This window comes from Colletotrichum chrysophilum (genome assembly GCF_026319265.1).
Source record: "Colletotrichum chrysophilum strain AFK26 chromosome Unknown scaffold_55, whole genome shotgun sequence".
NCBI lineage: Eukaryota > Fungi > Ascomycota > Sordariomycetes > Glomerellales > Glomerellaceae > Colletotrichum > Colletotrichum chrysophilum.
Window position 1 is genome coordinate 13,263 of NW_026517342.1, and position 20,692 is coordinate 33,954.

The window sequence follows — 20,692 nt, forward strand, 5'->3', positions numbered from 1 at the left end:
AACAAATACGAAACCATTTGCAAATTGATTGATGTCCTATTAGTGGATTCGATTGATTGTTCAAATAAAGATGGGAAACACCGTATACATATCCCCGGTACCTAAGTGCGCCGCAGGCTTTTGCCGGCGGCCTATTCTATCTTTCTCCATGGCGTCTAATCTGACGCGGCAAGAGACTGCGAGAGACTAACTTGAGCAGCAATATTACTTTCCTCCCACGAGGCGTCCTGCAGAACTCTTGAACTTTTGCCACGAGCTCACGCTAGGCACCTCGAGGTCCTCCTCCGCCTCCAACTCGGCCAACCCACTCTGCAGGTCGACGTCTTCGGACTTGATGGCCCAGGTATCTCCGCGGTACAGGAAGCGGTGCACAAAATAGATGACCACGAAAAGTGGAAGGCCAATGTACGCCGAAAGAAAGTCTGCCACCGACCATCTCGACGGGAAGAACACCGTGAATCCATTCAGCAAGCAGAGAATAGCGAATACGACCAATGAGATCCATGCACCTACTGGCTGCAGCCATGAGCGAGCGGTGAGTATTTCCTTCGGCACTTGCTGGGTTTCGCAGGCCTCCCGGAATCGCAGATAAATGATCCCGCAGCACACCCAAGAGATGAAACCACCCGTGTTAACAAGATTCAGAAACCAGTTGAAGACGTCTGCCGCCGACGAGTTGACGTTCATGTATGCCAAGAGCGAGAACAGAGAGCTGGCAATGACAGCGTAGATCGGAACTCCCTGCTTCGTGCACCGTCTGAAGATGGTCGGGGCGCTTCCTTCGCAGGCCATTGAGTAGAGGGATCTGCTGGCCAGGTACAAGAATGAGTTTCCTGCGGACCAGGCCGCGGTAACGATAACGGCGTTGATAACGCTGTCCAGACCTTTGATGCTGGCATTCTTGATGCCGACGACCCAAGGGGATGAAGCAGCACCCGAACCGCCGTTCGTAAGAGCTGAGGCATCGGATGGGCAGATGACAGAGATGGCAATTGTGCCGCCGATGTAAAACACAACAAGACGCCAGAAGAAGTTGCGGGCGATCTTAGGCAGGTTGCGGCGGGGTGACTGGACTTCCCCGGCCGTAACGACGATCATCTCCGGAGAGAAGGTGAAGGGCAGGACGCTGCTGAGAAATGTGGATAACGCAGCCACAAACCTGCCCGCATCACCGTCGACAATCATAGTCTTGGTGGCGCCGGGATGTTGCCAGTAGCGGAAGCCCAGTCGGTCATGGCTGGGTCCACCGCCCCAGAAAAGGATGAACGAAAGGATCAGGAGGCCGACGATCGTGATGACTTTCAAGCTGGCGAACCAGAACTCGGTTTCGCCATAGAACTTGACCGGTAGCAGGTTCAGACCGACCACCAGCAGAAGCATGATAGTGATCCAGACCGCATTGTTTACGTTTGGGTTCCAGTACTCGATAACGAGTGCGGACGCCGTAAGTTCGAAGGGAACGAAGATGGCGAATGAGTAGAAGTACAACCATCCCATCATGAAACCCAAGCTTCGAGAGACGTAGCGACTTCCATAGTAGTTCATCGTGCCGCCCGGGAGAGGCAGGTATGTCGAAATCTCGACGACGGCGGTAAGGACCATGTAGATCAGGGCGGACATGACGACGTAGCTTCCGACCAGGAATGCCGGCCCGCCTCGGGCCAAGGTGCCGCCGGAGCTGACGAAGAGGCCGGTTCCAATGGATCCTCCCAGCGCGATGAACTGCGCATGTCTTGATGATAGGCCGCGCTTCGTTGTCAAGTCTCTATTTTCGGCGACATCGACCGACTCTGGGCGAGTGACCTGCGGGTCGACGCTGTGTTTCGCCTCGCTGTCACTTTCGATTTTCGGCTCCCTTTCGACCGACATCTTGGCGACTGGGGCTTTAGGAGAAAGAGACCAGTGTAGAATGGAATTAAAAACACGTATGAGGATATGTTCGCCTGCAGAATATATGCATGTTACTCCGAGAATCCACCGCTACGCCGCGCTCATTATATATGTCGTTACGAATCCCTTTAGCGGATTCTACACGACGTCGTTCACGATCACGTATTTGACGTTTCAGAGATAAGCAGTCGTCTTATCTATGGTAACGCAATTTTAGCTTTGGATGGTGGCCATGTCCTCCCGCAAGATATCGGAGTCGGCTGCTCCAAGCCGTGTGGCCGGAAAGTGGGGTCTCGGAGTCTCCTTCCTTCGGCATGCCGCATGTGATAAGCGCGAACATCGGACGTTGGTCGGAGATGTTCCCCGCGCTCAGTGTGTGATGCCTGCAGTAGTTTGGTGGTATTTAAAATTCAGCCGGGGGTGATTGCCGTTCAGATCGTTCTCACAAACATCAGCTTAATCATCTCAGTTTAACATTTCATGAAAATGAGATTCACTGACGCCCTTGTTTTGGCCGGGGCTGCGCAGACGGCCGCACTCAACGTCGGTCCAGACTACCAGTACCCAATTGAAGGTATTTCAACCCCGCTTTAGCAAACTGAGAGGCAAGTTGACTTATCATCATCAGATTTGGATAAAGACCTCCCTTTCTCACAGCCTGTTACGTTCGCCCATTTGGAATGGCAGAGATGTCTGGCTGAATCTCATAACAAGGTGACCAAACTCAAGCCGCTGGTCTCTGCACACCGGCTAATCAACGTTTCCAGCCTCTTGATGTTGCGATCTTGGGTTTTCCTTACGATACGTCGACATCATACCGTCCCGGAGCTCGCTTTGGGCCCAGAGGTATCCGCGCCGGATCATCTAGAGAAAAGAAGGGTCGCAGCTACAACACCGTCTGGGGTGTCGACCCATACGAAGAGGGCCTCGAGATTATCGACTGTGGCGATGTACCCATCACCCCTTTCGACGCCCAGCATGCCTTCAAGCAGATGGAGCAAGCGTATCGTCAGATTCTCTACCACCCAACGTCGGACAACAGTACGCAGCCGATGTCGCATAAGTAAACTCTGTGTAATTTTCGCTGACATGTCAACAGATCAATGGGAGCACCCAAGAATCATTAGTCTCGGTGGCGATCACTCCATCGTACTGCCCATTCTTCGTAGCCTGAAGACTGTGTACGGCCCAGTTTCTGTTATTCACCTTGACTCTCATCTTGATACGTAAGTTAATGTCAATTCGCGGAGAAAAATGCTGTGCTGACTGGATCTTAGTTGGGACCCTTACGAAGGATATACTGGTATCGTGTCTAACCAATCCGCAATCACTCACGGTACCTTCTTCTGGCACGCCAGTCGCGAAGGTTGCGTGAGGAAGGGCACTAGCGTTCATGGCGGCTTGAGGACTAAGCTCTTCGTACGCATCTTGCTTCTATCATGTGGACTGAATTCAACTGACAGATTTCAGGGACCGAAAGATTACGAGATCGACAGAGACGTCGTCGGCTTCACCATCATTGAAGCTCACGAGATCGACGATATCGGAATGAATGACATCATCGAGAAGGTTAAGAAGGCTGTTGGCGACACACCTGTCTATCTGTCTATCGACATTGACGGTACTCTACCACCTACTTCTCAATCACAGAGCAAGAGGCTAATTGGGTTCAATGAATGCAGTCCTGGATCCCAGTATTGCTCCGGCAACGGGCACCCCAGAGTCAGGAGGCTGGACTACCCGTGAACTGAAGAGGTTCTTGAAGGGGCTCGAAGGCTTGAACATGGTTGGCGCCGACGTTGTGGAAGTCAGCCCACCTTATGATACTGTTGCCGAGACGACCTCAGTCGCTGCGGCAGATCTTATTGTGGATATCTTAGCCGGCATGACCAAGAAGAAGGCCTTCAAGCCAGCACCTGAAGTCAAGGATGAGCTTTGAAGAGCTGTTTCTGTACGAGCCGATAACTGTCATGCATGCGTTGGGCTGATAATCGATTGTGCTTATGCTGCTGGCGAGGCAGCTGACGCCATTGCAGATTAGCTTACGTTGTAATACGAACAACTGTTCTCGCTAACAGACCCCGTCATTTTAGGCGTTTAAAATTTGGCTGTGAGGTTTTTCTAAGACACGCGCAATCTACATCCGGAGAAATGCTGTCACACATACGGCGCATTTATCCGATTGATCACTTGAGCACTTGAGCTGAAGCTTACGCCCAGTGTGACAAGTCAGAAAGTCAGGAATTACACAGTCATCAACCGCGCGGGATAAACACAGTTTCTATCCGTGTTTGGACGTCGATCATTTACGATCAACATTGGAAGCAGTGTGTGTACTTGTATGCAAAAGAACGACGGCTCGGTCACGGCTCGGCCCGCCGCTTTCGCCCGGCGCAAATGTTCTTGAGCCGCGCGGGAGGGCCATCCTACCCCACTTCGGCGCCGCAACGACTCCATAGCCGGTAATAATTCCGGATTGGATCGGGGACGTGACTGTATTTACCGCGCGGCATACCCCGCTCGTGGCCACGGCAGATCACTCAGTGGCCAGCAATTCCTGCCGTGCTACCGTATCTCGTCACTTTTCAGGAACTAGGTGAGTAGAACGGTCAGGATGACGCTGTTGAAAGTAACGAACATGGCAAGACTACCGCGCGCTCAGCGGTCAGGCTCGGAATTCCTTAACTTGTGGTAGTCTTCATAGCTTCGTATTATCAACTATTTAATACGACGACTTAGACCTCAATTCTGTGCATTCTATCCGCATAGCATACTTGTACTACCTTCAACTAAACTCTTCGCATCTGCATTAGCACGTCCATCGTTGCGGTCATCGGGGCGACCGGCGCTCAAGGAGGTTCGGTCGTCAACCAGCTCCCTCAAGACCCAAAGTGGAAGGTCCGAGGAATAACAAGGAATGCGAATAGTGCAAAAGCCAAAAGCCTGGCAGAGAAGGTACGCATAAACGTATTTCAGGATGAATTTCTGCCTCATCATGTCTTTCAGGGGGTCGACGTCGTAACCGCCGATGTCAACGATGAGTCTGGCCTGGTCAAGGCCTTCGAGGGAGTAGCAGCAGCTTTCGTCGTGACGACTTATTGGGAGTCCATTCCAACCTTGGGCCGTGATGGAGCAGGCCTGGAGGAGCTCGAGCAGCTTAAGAACCTCGCCAGGGCTGCTTCACAGTCAACCACTCTCAATCACTACGTCATTAGTAGCTTGCCCCACGCAGACAAAGCCTCCAACGGGAGGCTGAAGGTCCCTCACCTCGATTACAAGCAACAGGCCATAGACTGGATGATCGAGAACACTCCTGAGTTGGGGTCGAAGACGACAGAGTTCTGGCTGGGTTGGTACACCTCGAACCTGGCTTTTTTGCCAACGATGAGATTCACTCCAATTGTACGTTGAGAGATAACCATGATTTGTCTAAGCACATGACATCACTGACCATATTCCTCTTCAAAGCCAATGTCTGCAGGGTATGCGTTCATCGTTCCGTTGTCCCCATCCGGCATACTCCCCATCTTTGGCGACGCCCAGACCAACTCCGGTATTGTCGTTCGCGGAATCCTGGACACTGGTGCAAAAGCCTACGGGAAGGTTGCAGTCTGTGTCACGGACTACAAGCCCATGGCCCAGTTGGTAGACGTATTCGAAAAGGTCACCGGCAAGCCCGCGGTTTACTTTGAGATATCCGATAGCGACATGGCCAAAATCTGGGGAGACTTTGGTGCGGAGCTAGCGGCTCAGTTGAGGTTCAGCGAGGAGTTCCCTGATTGGAGTTCGCTCGCCTCTGGGAGAATCATTTCACTGGAGGAGCTTGGTGTTCAGGGCAAGTTGATCAACTTCGAGCAGGCGCTGACGGCGTTGAAGGATAAGATCATTTGAAAGTTGGGAATGCTAGCAACATTTGGATCTCGCAAAAGACTCTGGGCTCGAGAGTATTGCTTAGCCTCTCCAGTGATATGATTCCAGCTTTTTACAGATGACTTAATATCCGTGGGACTAAAGGGCTTAACCCAAAGTATTCATGCTATTGACACTATTATTATGAGAATTCACTCTGAAACAGTGATTCGTAGGTTTCCCTCATATTCAATGCTATTGTTCTACTCCCTTCGTAACTCTTATTCATGTCTACGAGCTTTTCTCGTAGGGAACCTCGGCCATAGTGTGAATTATCACCATAAACCCAGCATGGACCCCTAACACTAAGGTACTTGCAAATTCTTGACCCATGAGCTGAGGCCATTCAAATGCGTCGATCCAATCGGTGCATATTTCACTAGATCATTAATCATAAAACAAAACAAACACTAACGACGCGGTGTACCTAAAAAGTGAGACCGTTTCATTAGGCTACCCTTACTCTAACTCAGTTGGCGTTGAGGATGCCTGCTTGCTTCGACCATCGTACACGTCGTCTATCTCTATTCGTGGCTAAAGTCTAACGTAGACGTCAACAGACAGCCGGTGCCCAGACAGGCAACTCTTTCGGCGGCACAGACAACTCATCCCAAACTCTTCACCGCAGCAATGTAGCGACGCCCGCATGCCAGCATCCTTCCAACAACGAGACAAGGCGCAGGTTTACGCGCTGGCCAGTGCCAACCACGGCGTTTGCCATTACGCCCGCTCGCCCACCTCATCAGCAGGGCACCGTTACACAGAAAACGTGTCCCAAATACCATGGACGCATTCCCTCGACCCCGCGTGTTGGGTCAGGAACTCCCACTGTGGAAGATACCTCGACCGGTTCTCGCGCGTAGCGGGCGATGTTCTATCGTCACACCCGGCACCCACTGCGTCGAGCTGATTCGTCGCGATGCCACTTTTGAAAGGTCTTGGCCGTCACCAACGACAGGTCGCGAGATGATGTCGGAGGGGGTTGTATGGTGCTGCACCGTTGAGATGCCTTGGTGTGTGGATCTTTTCTCTTCCCTTTTGGAGGTGGTTGCGTGTTTGCCAATCGTGCTATGCACCCCAGCCGGTGGGGGCGCAAACTAGAGGAACGTGATGGTCGCTGATATCTGAGGGATTCAGCAGCTCTGGGCGGTGACATCGACATGACGGCTGGTGAGATACTATGTTTGGGACGGAGTAGTCCGTCTTGAATGGCAGCATTTCTTGATTTCAACTCCTTGTTTACCAGCCTCGCTACCAGAATTCGGACATCGTTGAATGACGGTGAGCTAACTTGACAACTGACCGGTGATATCTTGAGCGAACTGAATATGAAAGCTAAGGCTGAGAGATTATATGGTTGTCTCGGGAATAACCAGCCTGGTGGTGCTTCCTACCGATGTGGAGGGATGCGCATCCGTTCGGGATCTCGGCGTCAGTCTAGAAAGGTTCCAACAGCCTGGGGAAGGGCTATTGGCTGTTGGAGTATTGGAGAGATATGCACGAGGCTCGGAGCATATTTTGTGGCTGGCCTTCTCGAGATATGACCACGATCGATACAGATAGGCTGATGTGATATCTTCTCCTGTCCGTTCGTCCGTCAACCAGGCTGTTCCGCTGACATTCAAGCCACGACACCCCGCAACGTAATGTTGATCATAACCTGGTATTGGAGATATGCCGTAGAACATGCTGGATAAGACCTTTTGCGAACCCAATTTTGAGTCCTGAATCAGCCTCCGGCAACGAAAATAGCCTGCCGGAGAAATGCCAGTGAACCGGTTCGTGTTGCCTCCTCATGCCGTGTAGCATGAACCCAGAGGCCCGGAGAATGGCACATCTCGATAGATCAACCACGATATCACCTAGATTGCTCGTCTTAACCCCTTGACATATCACACAGAGTCGGATCAAGAGTGGACGATTCGCAAGGATTCAATGTTATGAGGTGGATATTTGAAGGATTGTAATTCGCTTGTTGGACCCTTTGGGTGAAGTTCGCCTGGTTTGCACCAACGACTTTGATAATGGAACATGGGTTTTGGCGATGGGGCCCATCGGAGGCGGGCACGAGGGCCGAACCTTCAGATCGCCAGATTGGCTTTTCTGACCACGAAACTGCCCAGCCAAGTTCCTCTTTCCTCCCCTCCACCCGGAGCCTTGCGGAGATGTCTCCTCGTTGAGAAGGTGCTGCCGTCGAGGCTGGCTGCTACTCGGGGTCCCTCGATTGGCAATTTCAGCCGTTGACGTTCGGTTCCAGACAACGTGGGCATGAAGAGCCGTTCTGCAGAGGTGTTTGGTGCGACCGCGTCGGCAGGTGCAGACTATGCAAACCTGACAAACATGTATGCACGTGGGCAGGTTTTTGTCACGTTCCACGACGTGTTATCATAAAACGCATCGAATCATAATCGAGCTGATGCGCCATAACGCGGGATGTCCCAGACTTCTGGGATCGTTCTATGCACCTGTGTGCGTGAATGCGGATGCACAATGTAATGACATAAAGTCACGCCAGATATCCTGGAGACAAGCAAGCACGCATTGCCTTCTGAATGAAGTGGCCAATCCAATATCACCAATACCGCTAATGATGCAACTTGCAGCGTGGAGGTGCATCATGTACTGATACATGCTCGGCGCCCGATAGGATATGCCCCTGTTTGCCTCAATGAGACGACCATTCCAACTGCATCTCCAACACTTGTTAGAACCCCAATTGAGGCCGTTGCAGTTGTCATGCCGCTCGTCACATGGGCTTCACGCCATGCACCCCAGCGCAAAGGATCTTGGGGATGACTCCGACGCACCGATCGGATTTGGCGTTCCCTCTCTCCAATAATTCGAAACTCGGTCAAGAAGTGGATACCACCGCTGGTCGCTTTTGGTCGGTCGGTAAGGAACCCTCGCAGGCAAACAGATGAATCACTGGACACGTGCTGAACGACTACCACTTTTCCAGCCCGGCTCAGTGTCTTGGCGTGCCAATTTAATAGTAATCCAGACGTCCTGCCTGACGGCGAAGACGGGGATAAGGCAGTGTTCCATTTCCTGATGAATGGATGTGTTGCGCTGCGGGGTCCGACGCTCCATTCGAACAAAGCCAAAATTGTGCTTGTGAACAGAGTTGGTGCTATTGAGCTTCGACGGACTTGCAATAAAGTCAGAGTCGCCTGCCATGTCATCCAGGTGAGGTTTACGTTGGTATCAGCGGCAGTCATATCAAACGCGCAAACAACACTGCCTTTTTTTTTTCACGGTTTCCCGCCGGTAGGACCTCGTGGCAACGGTGATATCGAACGAAAATCATAACCCAGATCCCATCAGCGCCCACCGGCGACGCAATGGGGATAACGTGGCAAGCGAAAACGAAATGATGATGCTCCCAGCGGTCGAGCAAACGTGGATTTGGGCTTGCAGACCAGCCGGCAACCCCGTCTGGCTCAATCTCGAACATTGGCGCATGGACAATGCGAAGGAAACCATTGTGTCGAAGATCCAGAAGGGGCCCCTTTGTTTTCATGTCCTCGGGGGTGGTTTGAAGGAGGTCGATGGTGTCAAGTCTATTGCTGGATATGCCACGCAATGACCGCCAGACTGCCCAACCTCTGGAGAGCCCTGTCGATGGCTCGTCACATGAGTGATGGCATCTGCGAGACTTGTGCGGCGTGGCAGGTTTTCGTTGCATTCGGAGCGGCGAGAGCTGAGTGCCCCTGTAGAGGGCAGCAGGATCAGCATATTGGGCAGGGACTGGGCGGGGCTCGTTGGAGGGTTTGAGTCGCATCACCGTGTTTGTTGACCCTCCTGACAGCTGCAAGACATCGATTTAAGGCATACAAGGTGCCTATTCCGTGTTAACAGCCAGGGGCTGAGGAGGTCATGGCGGTATGGCGATGAAGGCATTTGTCAAAAGGGCCCCCGTAGCGGCCAGAGCCACGTCTGCCGTCTGCAAGGAACAATGCGCTTGGGCGTCAACTTGTTCGAAATGAGGTGGCAACGGAGCGGCATTCGTCCCTGTAGAGAATTTCGAGTCGCAGTGGGTGGGTTTTGCGTGCAATCCACCAGCCCCTGTGTTGATGAGGACCTGGGAGGAGCATTTTCGGTGCCGGGCCGTCGTCGTGTTCTGCAGAATAGAGTTTGACACATTGCTATTCATGGGTTGCGTGCGTGTCCATTGAGCCCCTCAGTGCCGAGATGCGAAGGGGATTGACATCTCAGTAAGGATAGAGACCGTGTTGCAGAGATGAGGAGGAGCGTTGAGAGATTACGGCGAGATAGTCGATGGAGATGCAAGAGTGATGCGCGAGAATTGCTGCGAGCGACGGTGGTTGCTGGCGCCTTCATAGTTGCATACGTCTCTTTCCTTCATAGACCGGACCTACCTTAGTCTTCATCAAGCAGGAATTACCGCTAAATCAGGATACGTGGCTCCTACCCCTCAAGAAGCTGACCGCCGTCAAAGGGAAGAGCGCGGAGTCCATGAGGCCCTCCCAATTTCCCTCCCACATTCATCCTCGTCCTCCCAGGCCGCGTCACGCCTCACCGCCCATTGCGTCTTCAAAGAACAAGGCCGTTGATCAGCATGCATCTATGCTCCCTTGACGACTCAGGACTCGCATCAAGCATCGTCAATGGTCCATGTACCGCGAGCTGAAATCTTTTCGAACCGCCCGGGCTGGAAAAAAGTCGCCCCCCTCGCAGGCCCCTGGGGACGAGACAACAACAATTAGACTCCCCTGTCACCGCCAACGGTCATTGATCTTCAGGCCTTGTCAGCTGTACCAAGACCACCGTGCGCCTGTAAGACGTTTAAATCCTTCCGGACGCGAATCCCTGCTATCCCTGTCAAGGGGGCCGAAGACTCGACCTTGGACACCGCCTGTGGTTCGCGTTGCCCACCCGTGGGAAAGGTCGGCGTCCGTCAGACAGCAACTGGGTCGCTCAGCCGCCGAAAGGGCCCTGCCGTCGCATCACGGGACCAATGCAACGATCTTCAACCGTCAGAAAGCGTCATCTGCAGCCACAACAAGGGTCTCAATGCGCATCTTGCACCACATAGCGGAGCTGGGGCCATTGACAAGACTTTCAGTTGACACCCTCAGTCAGGTGATGGAAGATCGCGGGGTTTAGCCAACGACGAATCGTCGTACAGCAGCTTTAGTGCTTCGCCGTTGCAGAGCCTCCGCGAAGACGACCGTATCACGTCGAGAGGCGGATACACGGAAAGCACACTGGTCCATTTCCCACCAAACGCAGCTTGCCAGACAGCTTTGGTTCCCCAGCGGGCGCACAGATGGGTTGCTTTGGCTTATGCCAGCGAATCGCTCAAAAGGGCTTTACCCACCATTACGGTTGAACGCAACATCACTCGTCGACACCATGCTCGCGCCCTTTAGCAGATATCAAGGACGGAAACGGTGGACCAAACTTCATTGACGGTTGTCAAACCTCTACCTAGCGCTACTACGTCGCCACCCCCATCATCTCCCGAGGCAGGATTCCGTTTGCCAAAATTACAGGCAGTCAGACCCATCGCTCAAGACATGAGGCTCGGTGAGCTTTCATTGTGGAGAGTGCCCACAATCTGTCAGTGAGACGGGCCGTACAAGGTTGCAGAGGGCAGACCCGTTGATGAAAGGCCCTCGGAGGACATGCCGTGCAAAGCAGGTCGGCAATAGCCCTGAGACTCACAGACACCGCTGTCACGGAATGGAAACAACGCTCTTGGCTCCAAAAGTGTCGCATGCCAGGGAGCTTCACGCCGACATGGCAACCGGTGAGGAAGGCCCCGCTGCCGAAAGGGGGTGCGATGCCGAGGCGTTGACCGACCGGCCAGACCGCCAACACCAGCTGCTTGGTGATGGTGTGGTGCTTTGCTGGAAGGCCTGGCGATGACAGTCGCAAACTTCGCACTCCTTCGCTTGCTGCCCTCGCCAAGGAGATATCGGATAATTCACGCCGTAGGGCTCGCGTCGGTTGGTCACTGTGGACCTGGGGTTCGGATACATCACACAGTTGGGGAAGCTCGGCACGGTGATGTGATGATGAACGGCCGAATGACCAATATGAAAAACTCGCTGGCATTCATGCCACCAGTACCCGCGCCATTGACGAAGCCTTGTCATTGGAGCGGTCTGCAATAAGTTTGCTTACCACCGGGTTTCGCATTGGTTGCAGCAAGCTGAATGTCAAATTCGTGGTTTCGAAGCTCTGTACCGGTTAATCAAACAGACCAGGTGAGGGGAAGCCCTGGACGTTCTCTGAGTGGCAGAGGGGAAGCTTGCTCGTTGCATGTACAGGCTGCATCTTTTGGCCTTGATGGCGCAGCCAAAGTCAATCAGGTGATGGCGAGCTCGAGAGCGACTTCCAATGGCTGTTGAGTTTGGCGCAACCACCAAGTTCATGCCGGCACTGGGAGGCCCGAAACCAAGCAATCCGAGTCCGCGGTTTGTCATTCATGGTCCCTTATCACAGTCTTCCGGCGAAATGAAGCACACGACATCCCGCATCTTTGATGCACTACTTGTCCGCCGGCTATCTATCTATCTTATCTCAGCCATTTTCTTCAGCAATCAGGCGCCTCCAGAGAAGCTCAATTCCCCCTGGGGTTCACCCTTCGAGAAGGTGACAGGAATAATGGGAACGGCAGATAAGCAGACAGTAGATCTGTTAGGGGATATGAGATGTGACAAATAACGGGGAGATGGGGGGCCGATGCGACGCTCCAATTTCTGAGAAACTGAGGCCCTTCCTTCCCTTACGCCCATCTGAGCAGCGAGCGTAAAGTCGCGCCGGCCGAGGCTCATGGGCAACCGGACCAAAAGCTAGAAGCTCGTCTTCAATGTGAGGAGCAGACTTTCTGACCGCAGCTTGCGACATTGAAGCTTTGCGAGTTCTGACGAGGAGATGACAGGTTGGCCACTGGCAGTGGTGGACAGGACCCCTGGTGTCTTCGTCTTACTTTACGCTGACTGTCGTTATGTGGGAGGCGGCATGCAACTGTCAGGCTCCGATGAATGGGGCCATAGCTTCACGCAGACGGAACAGGGACATGCTTTGGCAACTCGGGAGTTAACATTGGGCACTCAGTCTCACCCGGTGCAAGCCGAGCTTCAATCGACTTCAGAGGTAACCTCGAAGCCCAGGCCATCTCGCGATGCTACCTGGAAGCGTATGCCTTGAAGCCAAATTTGCCAATGTTTCTGTGCAGCCTGGTCTAAGTTTACCTGCCGATGCACTGCAAATCCGGAGCAATACCGCCACGATGCAGCGTCAATTGCACCCCCAAAGCTGCTTAGCCCGCAGCCCTACAACGACGGTCAACTTTGCCCAAAAGGGGTGTATTTTTTGGTCTCCGAAGGGAAACGTTGGACATCCAAAACGGTTTCTTCAAAATCACTCAGTTCAACAGACGATAGCATATTGTTGCGCTCATTTCTGACGAACAGATTTATCCAGCAATGGCCGGCTTGGCGACGAATCCTCTTGAACAAAGAGCGTATCCACATCTTCACCGGTCACCCAAGTTAAGCAACTGGAATGTGATCTGCCCCCGACCCATGCCAGACGATGGTGCAGACCGCGCTGCGGGCCACGCCGCACCTGCACCGCCGTTGAACCATTCGGCTGAGCGAGATGCTGCTGCTGTCAGTTGTCATGGCCAGCAACCGCCTCGGCTCCGGCAAAAAAAGCCACACCGGTCACCTCTCATCGAAGGTGTTGATGCCCATTCCGCTGTAAATCAAGTTCAGCGGTCGCTCAAATGCATCCGAGGCTCAACATGGCATCATACACACATATGCCCACATGCTGACCGAGGCCACCTAGCATCTGATGTGGTCGTCCTCACACCCAGAGTCTTCCCCGACAGCCCCAGACTTTGGTCTCGTTGCGATGTCGCACAGCGCCCAAGACAACGCTTGCCAATGAGCGTTTCACCGTGCCTGACGCAGACACTCAGTTACCTGCGTATGTACGAATGACTACCGCAGCAACGCATCGCAACCCGGAACTATCCCTCATGTACAGATGACGTTGGAACGATGCCCGACATTCTCGACTGCAATGTCAGCTGAGACGCACAACATCCCAATCGCCAGCAAGACATTGGATTCCCATCCCTCTGATGCCCTTACCCGAAACCAAAGAGCCTGAAAGGCAATTACCCGCCCGAAGACACATCAAAGACACGGTCTCGGGCTATCGGAATCGGCGATTGCGACTTTTTGACACCCCACGGAAAAGCCAAGTGACACAGCGTCCCATCTTGCTGTTCATCCTTCTTCAAGTCCCTAGAAGACCTAACCCCGGGAGAGCAGCAGCAAGCATTTTTCAGATGACCATCCCATCGTGCGCACTAAGACGCGCACTAGCCCCCCACACCCCTTCTGGCTCTCATCATTCCCACGTTGGGCAGGTCGTCGCACCAGAAGAGATATCGCGCGCCGTCGCGCTATTGTGCCTCCAACTCGTGGCGTGCGCGGGACGGTCCAGCTCTGTCACCAACGTGGCTCACTAACGGGCACCAAGAATCCTTACCGGCCTCAACCGCGAGAAACAAGAGCCAGAGAGGTTGTCACTGTCACCCACGGCTGGTACCCCACGCCCAATTACCGTGGGTTTCAACGACCACACCCCCCGGTGGCCCATCCCGGTCACCTTCCCCTCTACACCAGATTGCTCACCGAGAACTTTCACCGTCCCCCTTCCTTTCTGTCGCAGATGCCCTCTCTCTGCCTCGAGACTCGAGATAACCCAGCGCTCGAAGAACGTGGGCGGCCCCGGCCCGCGTGGGATGTCCATCCCCCTCGTCCCAAATCCCACGCCGTGCCTTCCACGCGAACTCTTACTCGACAACATTCTCCATTGGCGAAACATCTCAGTATCAAACCAGGCCTGACGGCCATATCCATAGAACGCGCCCAAGTGAGAGACTCTTAACTAATAACACGCCAGCCAGCCCGGTGCCCAATCGGTACCAGAACGTCAGACGTTCAGATCCGCCCCCAAAATCTGCCAACGCCTGCACTCACTCTCAATCTCATGCACCGCCCCGTTTCCGTCCGGGAGCACGGAGCCCAACTCGCTGCACGTCAAAGAACGATTGCACAGCATCCCAAAGCACAGCACCTCCTCTCTTGACCGGTCAAGAACTACCACCAAAAAACCCTCCCCACATCTCACCTCCTCCTGCTTGTCCTGAAGGCCTCCACACCAAGACACTGACAGCTTGCCGTCTGGCAGCACTAAACAACCCTGTGACGTGTGGTAGCGCAGGAGCTAATTAGTCCCTCTCCCTCCTCCTCCTGGCCCCCTCCCCTCTCCTCATTCCCAGCAACCCTCAGCAATTTAGCCCAGTTAGTGAGCGGTATATGGGAGCAAGGGGAGAGAGAAAGGCACATGGGATGCAAGCTGGCACGCACACGCACACACGACACATTCATTCTCCCCCCTCTCATGGAATAGCAAAGACGTGGACGTTGCGCTTGTCATCTCAACTAGTGAGTGGAGGGTGTTGGGATGAGAGGTGGTGGTGTGTGCGGTGCCCGATGCTTGAACCTTGGCTCGCTCGCCCTTCGCATACAAGTGCGAAAAGCAAAATGCAACATTGGCTCACTCAGCAAAAAAGGTTGATGAACTGTTAAACGAGTATCGGTAATCTTGAGAGATTTTTTTAGTCTCTGTCTTCTCTCTCGGTGTATGACGCCCTGTTCTGTAGCTGCCAAGCGCATCTTGGTTCTGTGGTGTATGTACAATGTCGCTTCCCGAACCAAACCTCCCAATTGCCTGGTTGCCGTATCTGGGGCGGTGGCAGCGGACGAAGCTCTCCCTCCCCACGGCTACATAAGATATGCAAACACCCGAAATACATGCGCTGCTAAACACCCGCCGCCGGGGTGCATACACATAAAATTCCCAAACTCCTGCCATCACCTTAAATTCCTCCAAAACAAGACCATCATTCAACAAAAGCCCTGCCAAAGCACTGGACAAAGACCGTCCCATGTGTGTGAGACTAGTAACCTTCGTCGAACATACACCACGCGGAAAAGACCGCAGCCCCAGAATCCAGAGCCGACAAGACAGAAGAGCGGGCTAATGCAAAGCCACGAGAGGTGTGGTGGCTTTCGCTTCGCTTTCTCACATCCCCTCCCCATCACCCACCACGGCAGTGGAGGGTGCAGCAGAGTGTGGACAGAACCGGGCCCGTCGCGCGTGTTCGTTGACCGGGGGGGGCAGGACGGCCTTAGCCCCGGGGACCAAAGTCGGCTCGGCGTAGGCGCCCGAATAAAGTTGGATAGTCTGCAACGCCGTCGTTCTTTCCCTGCGGTCCTTCCCGCCGTCTGGTATGGTAGTGCTGACTGACTGACTGATGTTGCTTGCTGTGTGTTGTGTGTCTCTTCGTGTACCCAAAAAGCCATCTGTATCTTTCTGTTGTCCCATCTCTTGCGTGTAATCCAAAAACTCAAAGCCCGCTTGTCCCATTTGCAACGCCATTTGCAATGCTGTATCCATGAACACTCCTTCGAAACAAAACGCCGTCGACCGATAATGCAGGTTCGCACCTGCGGAGATAGCGTTTTCTTGTTCTTTTTTTCTTTCTTTGGCCGAGCCGAAAGGGATCCTCCTCTTGTGGACTGGGCGAGACCACCGACGATCATCGCCCTCTCCACCCTCACATCACCGACTGTGACTGCAGACGGGCAACCATGAAGTCGTCTCTGCCCAGGGCCATTTGCGTGTCGCGGAAATGCTGCTCTAGCGCGATGCAGCTCGTTGGCAGACTGGTGGGGATTGGTCGTTCTGCAGCAGTTGCGCAGTAGTCGGAGGTAATGTCGGCAAAAGCACCCCGACTAGCTGTCGAGCATGGTGTCTGTGTGACCACCATGTCTTGGGTGCGTTTCCCGCCCAAAAAAGCAAAGGGATTAAAAACCAATGGATTTCTCAAGACAAACCCCGCATCTTCCTCATCCCATCATCGAAGAGAGCTTGACCCGGGAGGTCGGAGGAGGGAGTTGTTGGGAAATGCGATGAGCCGGAGGCGCTGCGTGCCGGATCTGCGCTCGCGCCTTTGCCCAGATGGACATAATTTGACGCGTTGACCGTGATCGACAATAGAGCAAAAAATTGTGGACTTGATTACAAGCCGATGGGCGTGTTGTTGCGCCTGATCATGTTTTCCCAGGGGATGGGCGCCGAAGGTTTGCATTCACCTGCGAGTCGAGCTGTCAGTTTCACATCCTGCATGAGAAAAGAGAGAGCACATCTGAATGCAAGCACGCAAGGCGTGCTGTGCTGTGCTGGTGCCTCGTTCGACCCAAATTGTGCTGCTGGTGCTGCCCACTCTGCCACCCATGCCAGTCCCCTTTCCGGCTGCTTGGTTGGAGTTGGGTGGGGGCAGCCCAGAGGGCCCTTTTTGCAGCATATGGAATGAACCCCTGCAAATCAAACGTGGGTGGGAGAGGCGCTGCCACGGCGGAGCGAGGCCCGCACGAGAGACACAGAGAGGGGGGAGGAGGGAGAGAGGCGGGAAAAGCGTCATGACATACTGCAAAGTTCATCGCCCCTGCCGATACACGTTAGTTACCTGCCATTCGGAGGTCGGAAAGGGGAAAAGAGTTGGCTTGGGCCTGGAGGATCTACGGAGGCATAGGGGAAAAAGAAATGGTTGTGACGTACCTGTACTCAAAGTGCGTGACGCACGGTTGACAGCGCTGCTGCGTGCGGATGTAAACTATGCACCAGCGAGAAACGATATAGCGCTTGTGACTGCAGCGGAATTCTCTCTGCGGAGAAGGAAAGCATGTTAGTCTCTCGACGAGCCTCTTTCCTCGGAGTCAGATGCGTACTTGAGTGTAGTCGCACATGTTTCGTTGGTGACGTATTCGGTGAAACCGTGGACGAGGTGACGGTAAATCGGGCCCGGTGGTGGTAGTGGTGGTAGTGGTGGTAGTGGTGGTGGTGTAAGTCGATGTGAACGCGGGTGTTGACGAGAAGCCGGATTGCGGAGGAGAGAAGTGAGGCCGTAGGGGTATTAACAGTTTAAAAGAAGGAAACAACAAGGTTTGGTCGTGTTCTCGCAGCTAGGGCGTCGTGAAGGCTTCGTACAGAGGGAGGGTGGTGGGCACGATGTGATTTTAAACTCCAAGGTCGTTAGGATGTGAACAAGAGCGAGGTGGGAGGAGTGGTTCGTATGTATATAGCGTGTGTTGAGTGCTTCGGGGACAGAGAGGCGGAGGACGGACGAGAAGGATATGAATTAGAGTGGGCAACGCTAAAAAGGAACCCACGCAAAAGAATGTTGCCGGGATCAGTCTTGCAAGGCTTGCCGGTCCATATATACGCAAGTACCGCTACGTCGGAGGTATGTGAGTGAGGGAAGACATAAGACGGAGGAGCCAGCGCGAAGATGCCTGTGCAAAGACATCTCTGTCTGAGAGCCCGAAGGGAAGCCCAGTCAGCCCCCCCAGCGAGACTGGCGGGTGCACCAAGCATCTCGTTGGACCCAGTCCCAGGTCGTGATTGCCCATGCCGCTCTGCTGGACCCTCAGGCCTGCGAAGCCAACCTTGACAACCGACTGAGCGAGCGGATCGGGCAGGAAGAGGAGTGGACGAGTACGAGCACTGGTCGTGGTAGGTAGGGGGCCGGGAGGGTGCGGTGCAACACGCCCTGGAGCCACTGGTTTTGACCTCTCAGAGCGCTGAAGCTCACCATCGCTCACTCGTTCGTTCCTCCAACCTTGGTATTCAGTTTCCCTTAGGCTCAGGCCGGGCCGAGGAGAGGGGGTGTGCGTAAGGTGAGTTTATTTGGGCTTGGGAGCAAGCAGGTAAGGTCTGGTCTTGTCTTGGGGGAGTGTGCCGTGTTCTCGCTCAGCACCCAAGTCACCAACGTCCATGTACCGTACACCGTGCCTGCTGCGCAGCACCGGATTGCCCACGTACTTTACGGGGTAATAAGGCCAACCGAAGGCATGACATGCCCTGCTGCGAGACCCTTCTTCTGCTCTGGGTTCGCCCCCTGGTCCGCCCTCTCCGTCCAGATACGTGACTGCCCAGCAGGTACTCCGTCGTCCGTCTCTAGTTGGTGGTCCGTTTCCTCACCGGTCGCGACCTTTATGTCGGTCTGAGACTTCATCTGGTCTGGTCTGCACCGGTGTGCTAGCAGAGTCGCCGCCAGCTAAATGAAGCAGCCAACGGGAGCATGTTTTTGCCCAACGGGCCCGTGTCTACCAGACGGCGGCACAGCCAAACAAAACAAAACAACAGCAGTGGCATCAGCAGCAGGCGCAAATCGGTTTGGCCACCACAGCCACGCCAGCAAGTTCTGCTCGACCGTCTAGGCCTTGTCGTAGGGCAGTCTGCCCAATTTTGGTCGCTGGCACTAGTCGACGCCAGGGGAAATCCTCCCTCCAGACCGTCGCAGAGGAGCAACAAAACAGGCACCCGCCGGCTCATCCCCTAGAAGCTTGCGTCTGTACCAACTTCTATTCGACGGACGGCTGTGACGCGCAAAATTGAGGGGGACGCAAAACGGGAGAGAGCACTTGGGATGGCGGTGATCCTAGGCCTAAGGACTGGCGCCTTGCCTGAAAAGGAACACTTGAGGAAACAGAGTTTCCTCACTGTGCGAAGCTAGCCCCCTTGGGAGATATCGTCGGGGAGCTCCTCGTTAGTGTGATCCCAGCTTTCATGGTCGTCTTGATGCTCTGTTGCCTCCCTCCCTCCTGCGACAGCTCCATCAACTCCTGTCAGTCCGTCCCTGTCTGCCTCTTGCCAATTACCAATCGACAATGGGTCCCCAGACACATGACTTTCGACTTCTAGGCAGGGATTATGGAAGCAGTGAACGCACGTTCTCTGCGTGCCATCATGACCCAGACATTGCGCTGAGAGCTGCCGGGGTCCCTCGCTCAAGGGGTCTGGGCGATATTGCTGGCTGGAGCGTGCCGTTGAATGCTGGCAAACGAGACGGCCCCAAGGAGAGAGGAAACAGTCCCGTCGAGAAGAAGAAGACGGAACTGACACTGAGCAGCAGGGTGCATCAACCCTGTCGGTATCTTGACTCCCTCGACGGGTGGACGGGTGGGACACTGGATGCGCCTGAAGCCGGACAGGGATGACGACAAGAGCCGAAAGTTAAGGTACCTGCGTGTGGCTTCTGAGCGGACGGACGCGGTCCTCTGCTGCTGTGCTGTGTACACAAATAGTAGCTCTTCGCAATCGCGTCAGAGAGAGACGTGAACGTAAGGGAGAGCATCACACAGCTCAGCAAGGGTAGGTGCTGGCGCAGACGACTGGTGCCGATGTGGGCTTGGCTTAATGATTGAGCGGTACTGGCTGATGGACGACCAGTGGCCACGGGCAGTCCAAACAGTTCCCCTTGCTAGTCCTTAGCGCGCCCTTTTTTGGTGGTGATTCTGGCCCCGATTATGCGCCACCTGAGTCAAGCAGTATTTCCCATGTCTAATGAGACTCTGGAACCTCAAGAACGAGCATCATGGTTGTAGCGATGGTTCATGACGGTCCAAAAAAGCCTAGCAACTGATTGAAGCTAGTTGCCTCACTTCTGATGCGAGTTAGGAATGCGCATCACACAAGACGACCATTGCAGGGCCTTGGCTGGTGATAAGTCTTCCGTACAATGTAACAGGAGGAGAACGGGAGGTTCGCCGTCTTGGACCTGCCTCGTCGTCGTCGCACGCAATTGGCCGCGCGGGCCGGGTTTGTCTTATGCATGTCTTGTGCATCGATTTCTTGTAGAGCCCGGTATGGCGATATTCATGCCTCGGCAGTCCAATTACTTCTCGCGTGTCAATCTTGTCCGTACCCAAGTCAACGGACTGCAATCTGCATCGATGAGGAAACTGGAGAGAAGGTTTTGCGGACAGCTAGCCAC

At 54.1% G+C, this 20,692-nt stretch overlaps 3 protein-coding genes across 3 annotated transcripts; 2 read left to right on the forward strand and 1 right to left on the reverse strand.

The window, feature by feature from the left end:
* Positions 1-204: 204 nt before the first annotated feature.
* Positions 205-1,869, reverse strand: COL26b_007018 (uncharacterized protein; the record flags this gene model as incomplete). Its single annotated transcript, XM_053179826.1, has 1 exon — positions 205-1,869. The coding sequence occupies one exon, from the start codon at positions 1,867-1,869 to the stop codon at positions 205-207; it is 1,665 nt and encodes a 554-aa protein (XP_053036174.1).
* A 507-nt stretch (positions 1,870-2,376) lies between these two features.
* COL26b_007019 (uncharacterized protein) lies at positions 2,377-3,829 on the forward strand (the record flags this gene model as incomplete). The annotated part of the gene is made up of 6 exons (XM_053179827.1): positions 2,377-2,464; positions 2,719-2,931; positions 2,990-3,116; positions 3,168-3,309; positions 3,361-3,511; positions 3,573-3,829. The coding sequence occupies 6 exons, from the start codon at positions 2,377-2,379 to the stop codon at positions 3,827-3,829; spliced, it is 978 nt and encodes a 325-aa protein (XP_053036175.1).
* A 699-nt stretch (positions 3,830-4,528) lies between these two features.
* COL26b_007020 (uncharacterized protein) lies at positions 4,529-5,781 on the forward strand (the record flags this gene model as incomplete). The annotated part of the gene is made up of 4 exons (XM_053179828.1): positions 4,529-4,581; positions 4,704-4,845; positions 4,897-5,292; positions 5,359-5,781. The coding sequence occupies 4 exons, from the start codon at positions 4,529-4,531 to the stop codon at positions 5,779-5,781; spliced, it is 1,014 nt and encodes a 337-aa protein (XP_053036176.1).
* Between the last annotated feature and the right edge of the window lie 14,911 nt (positions 5,782-20,692).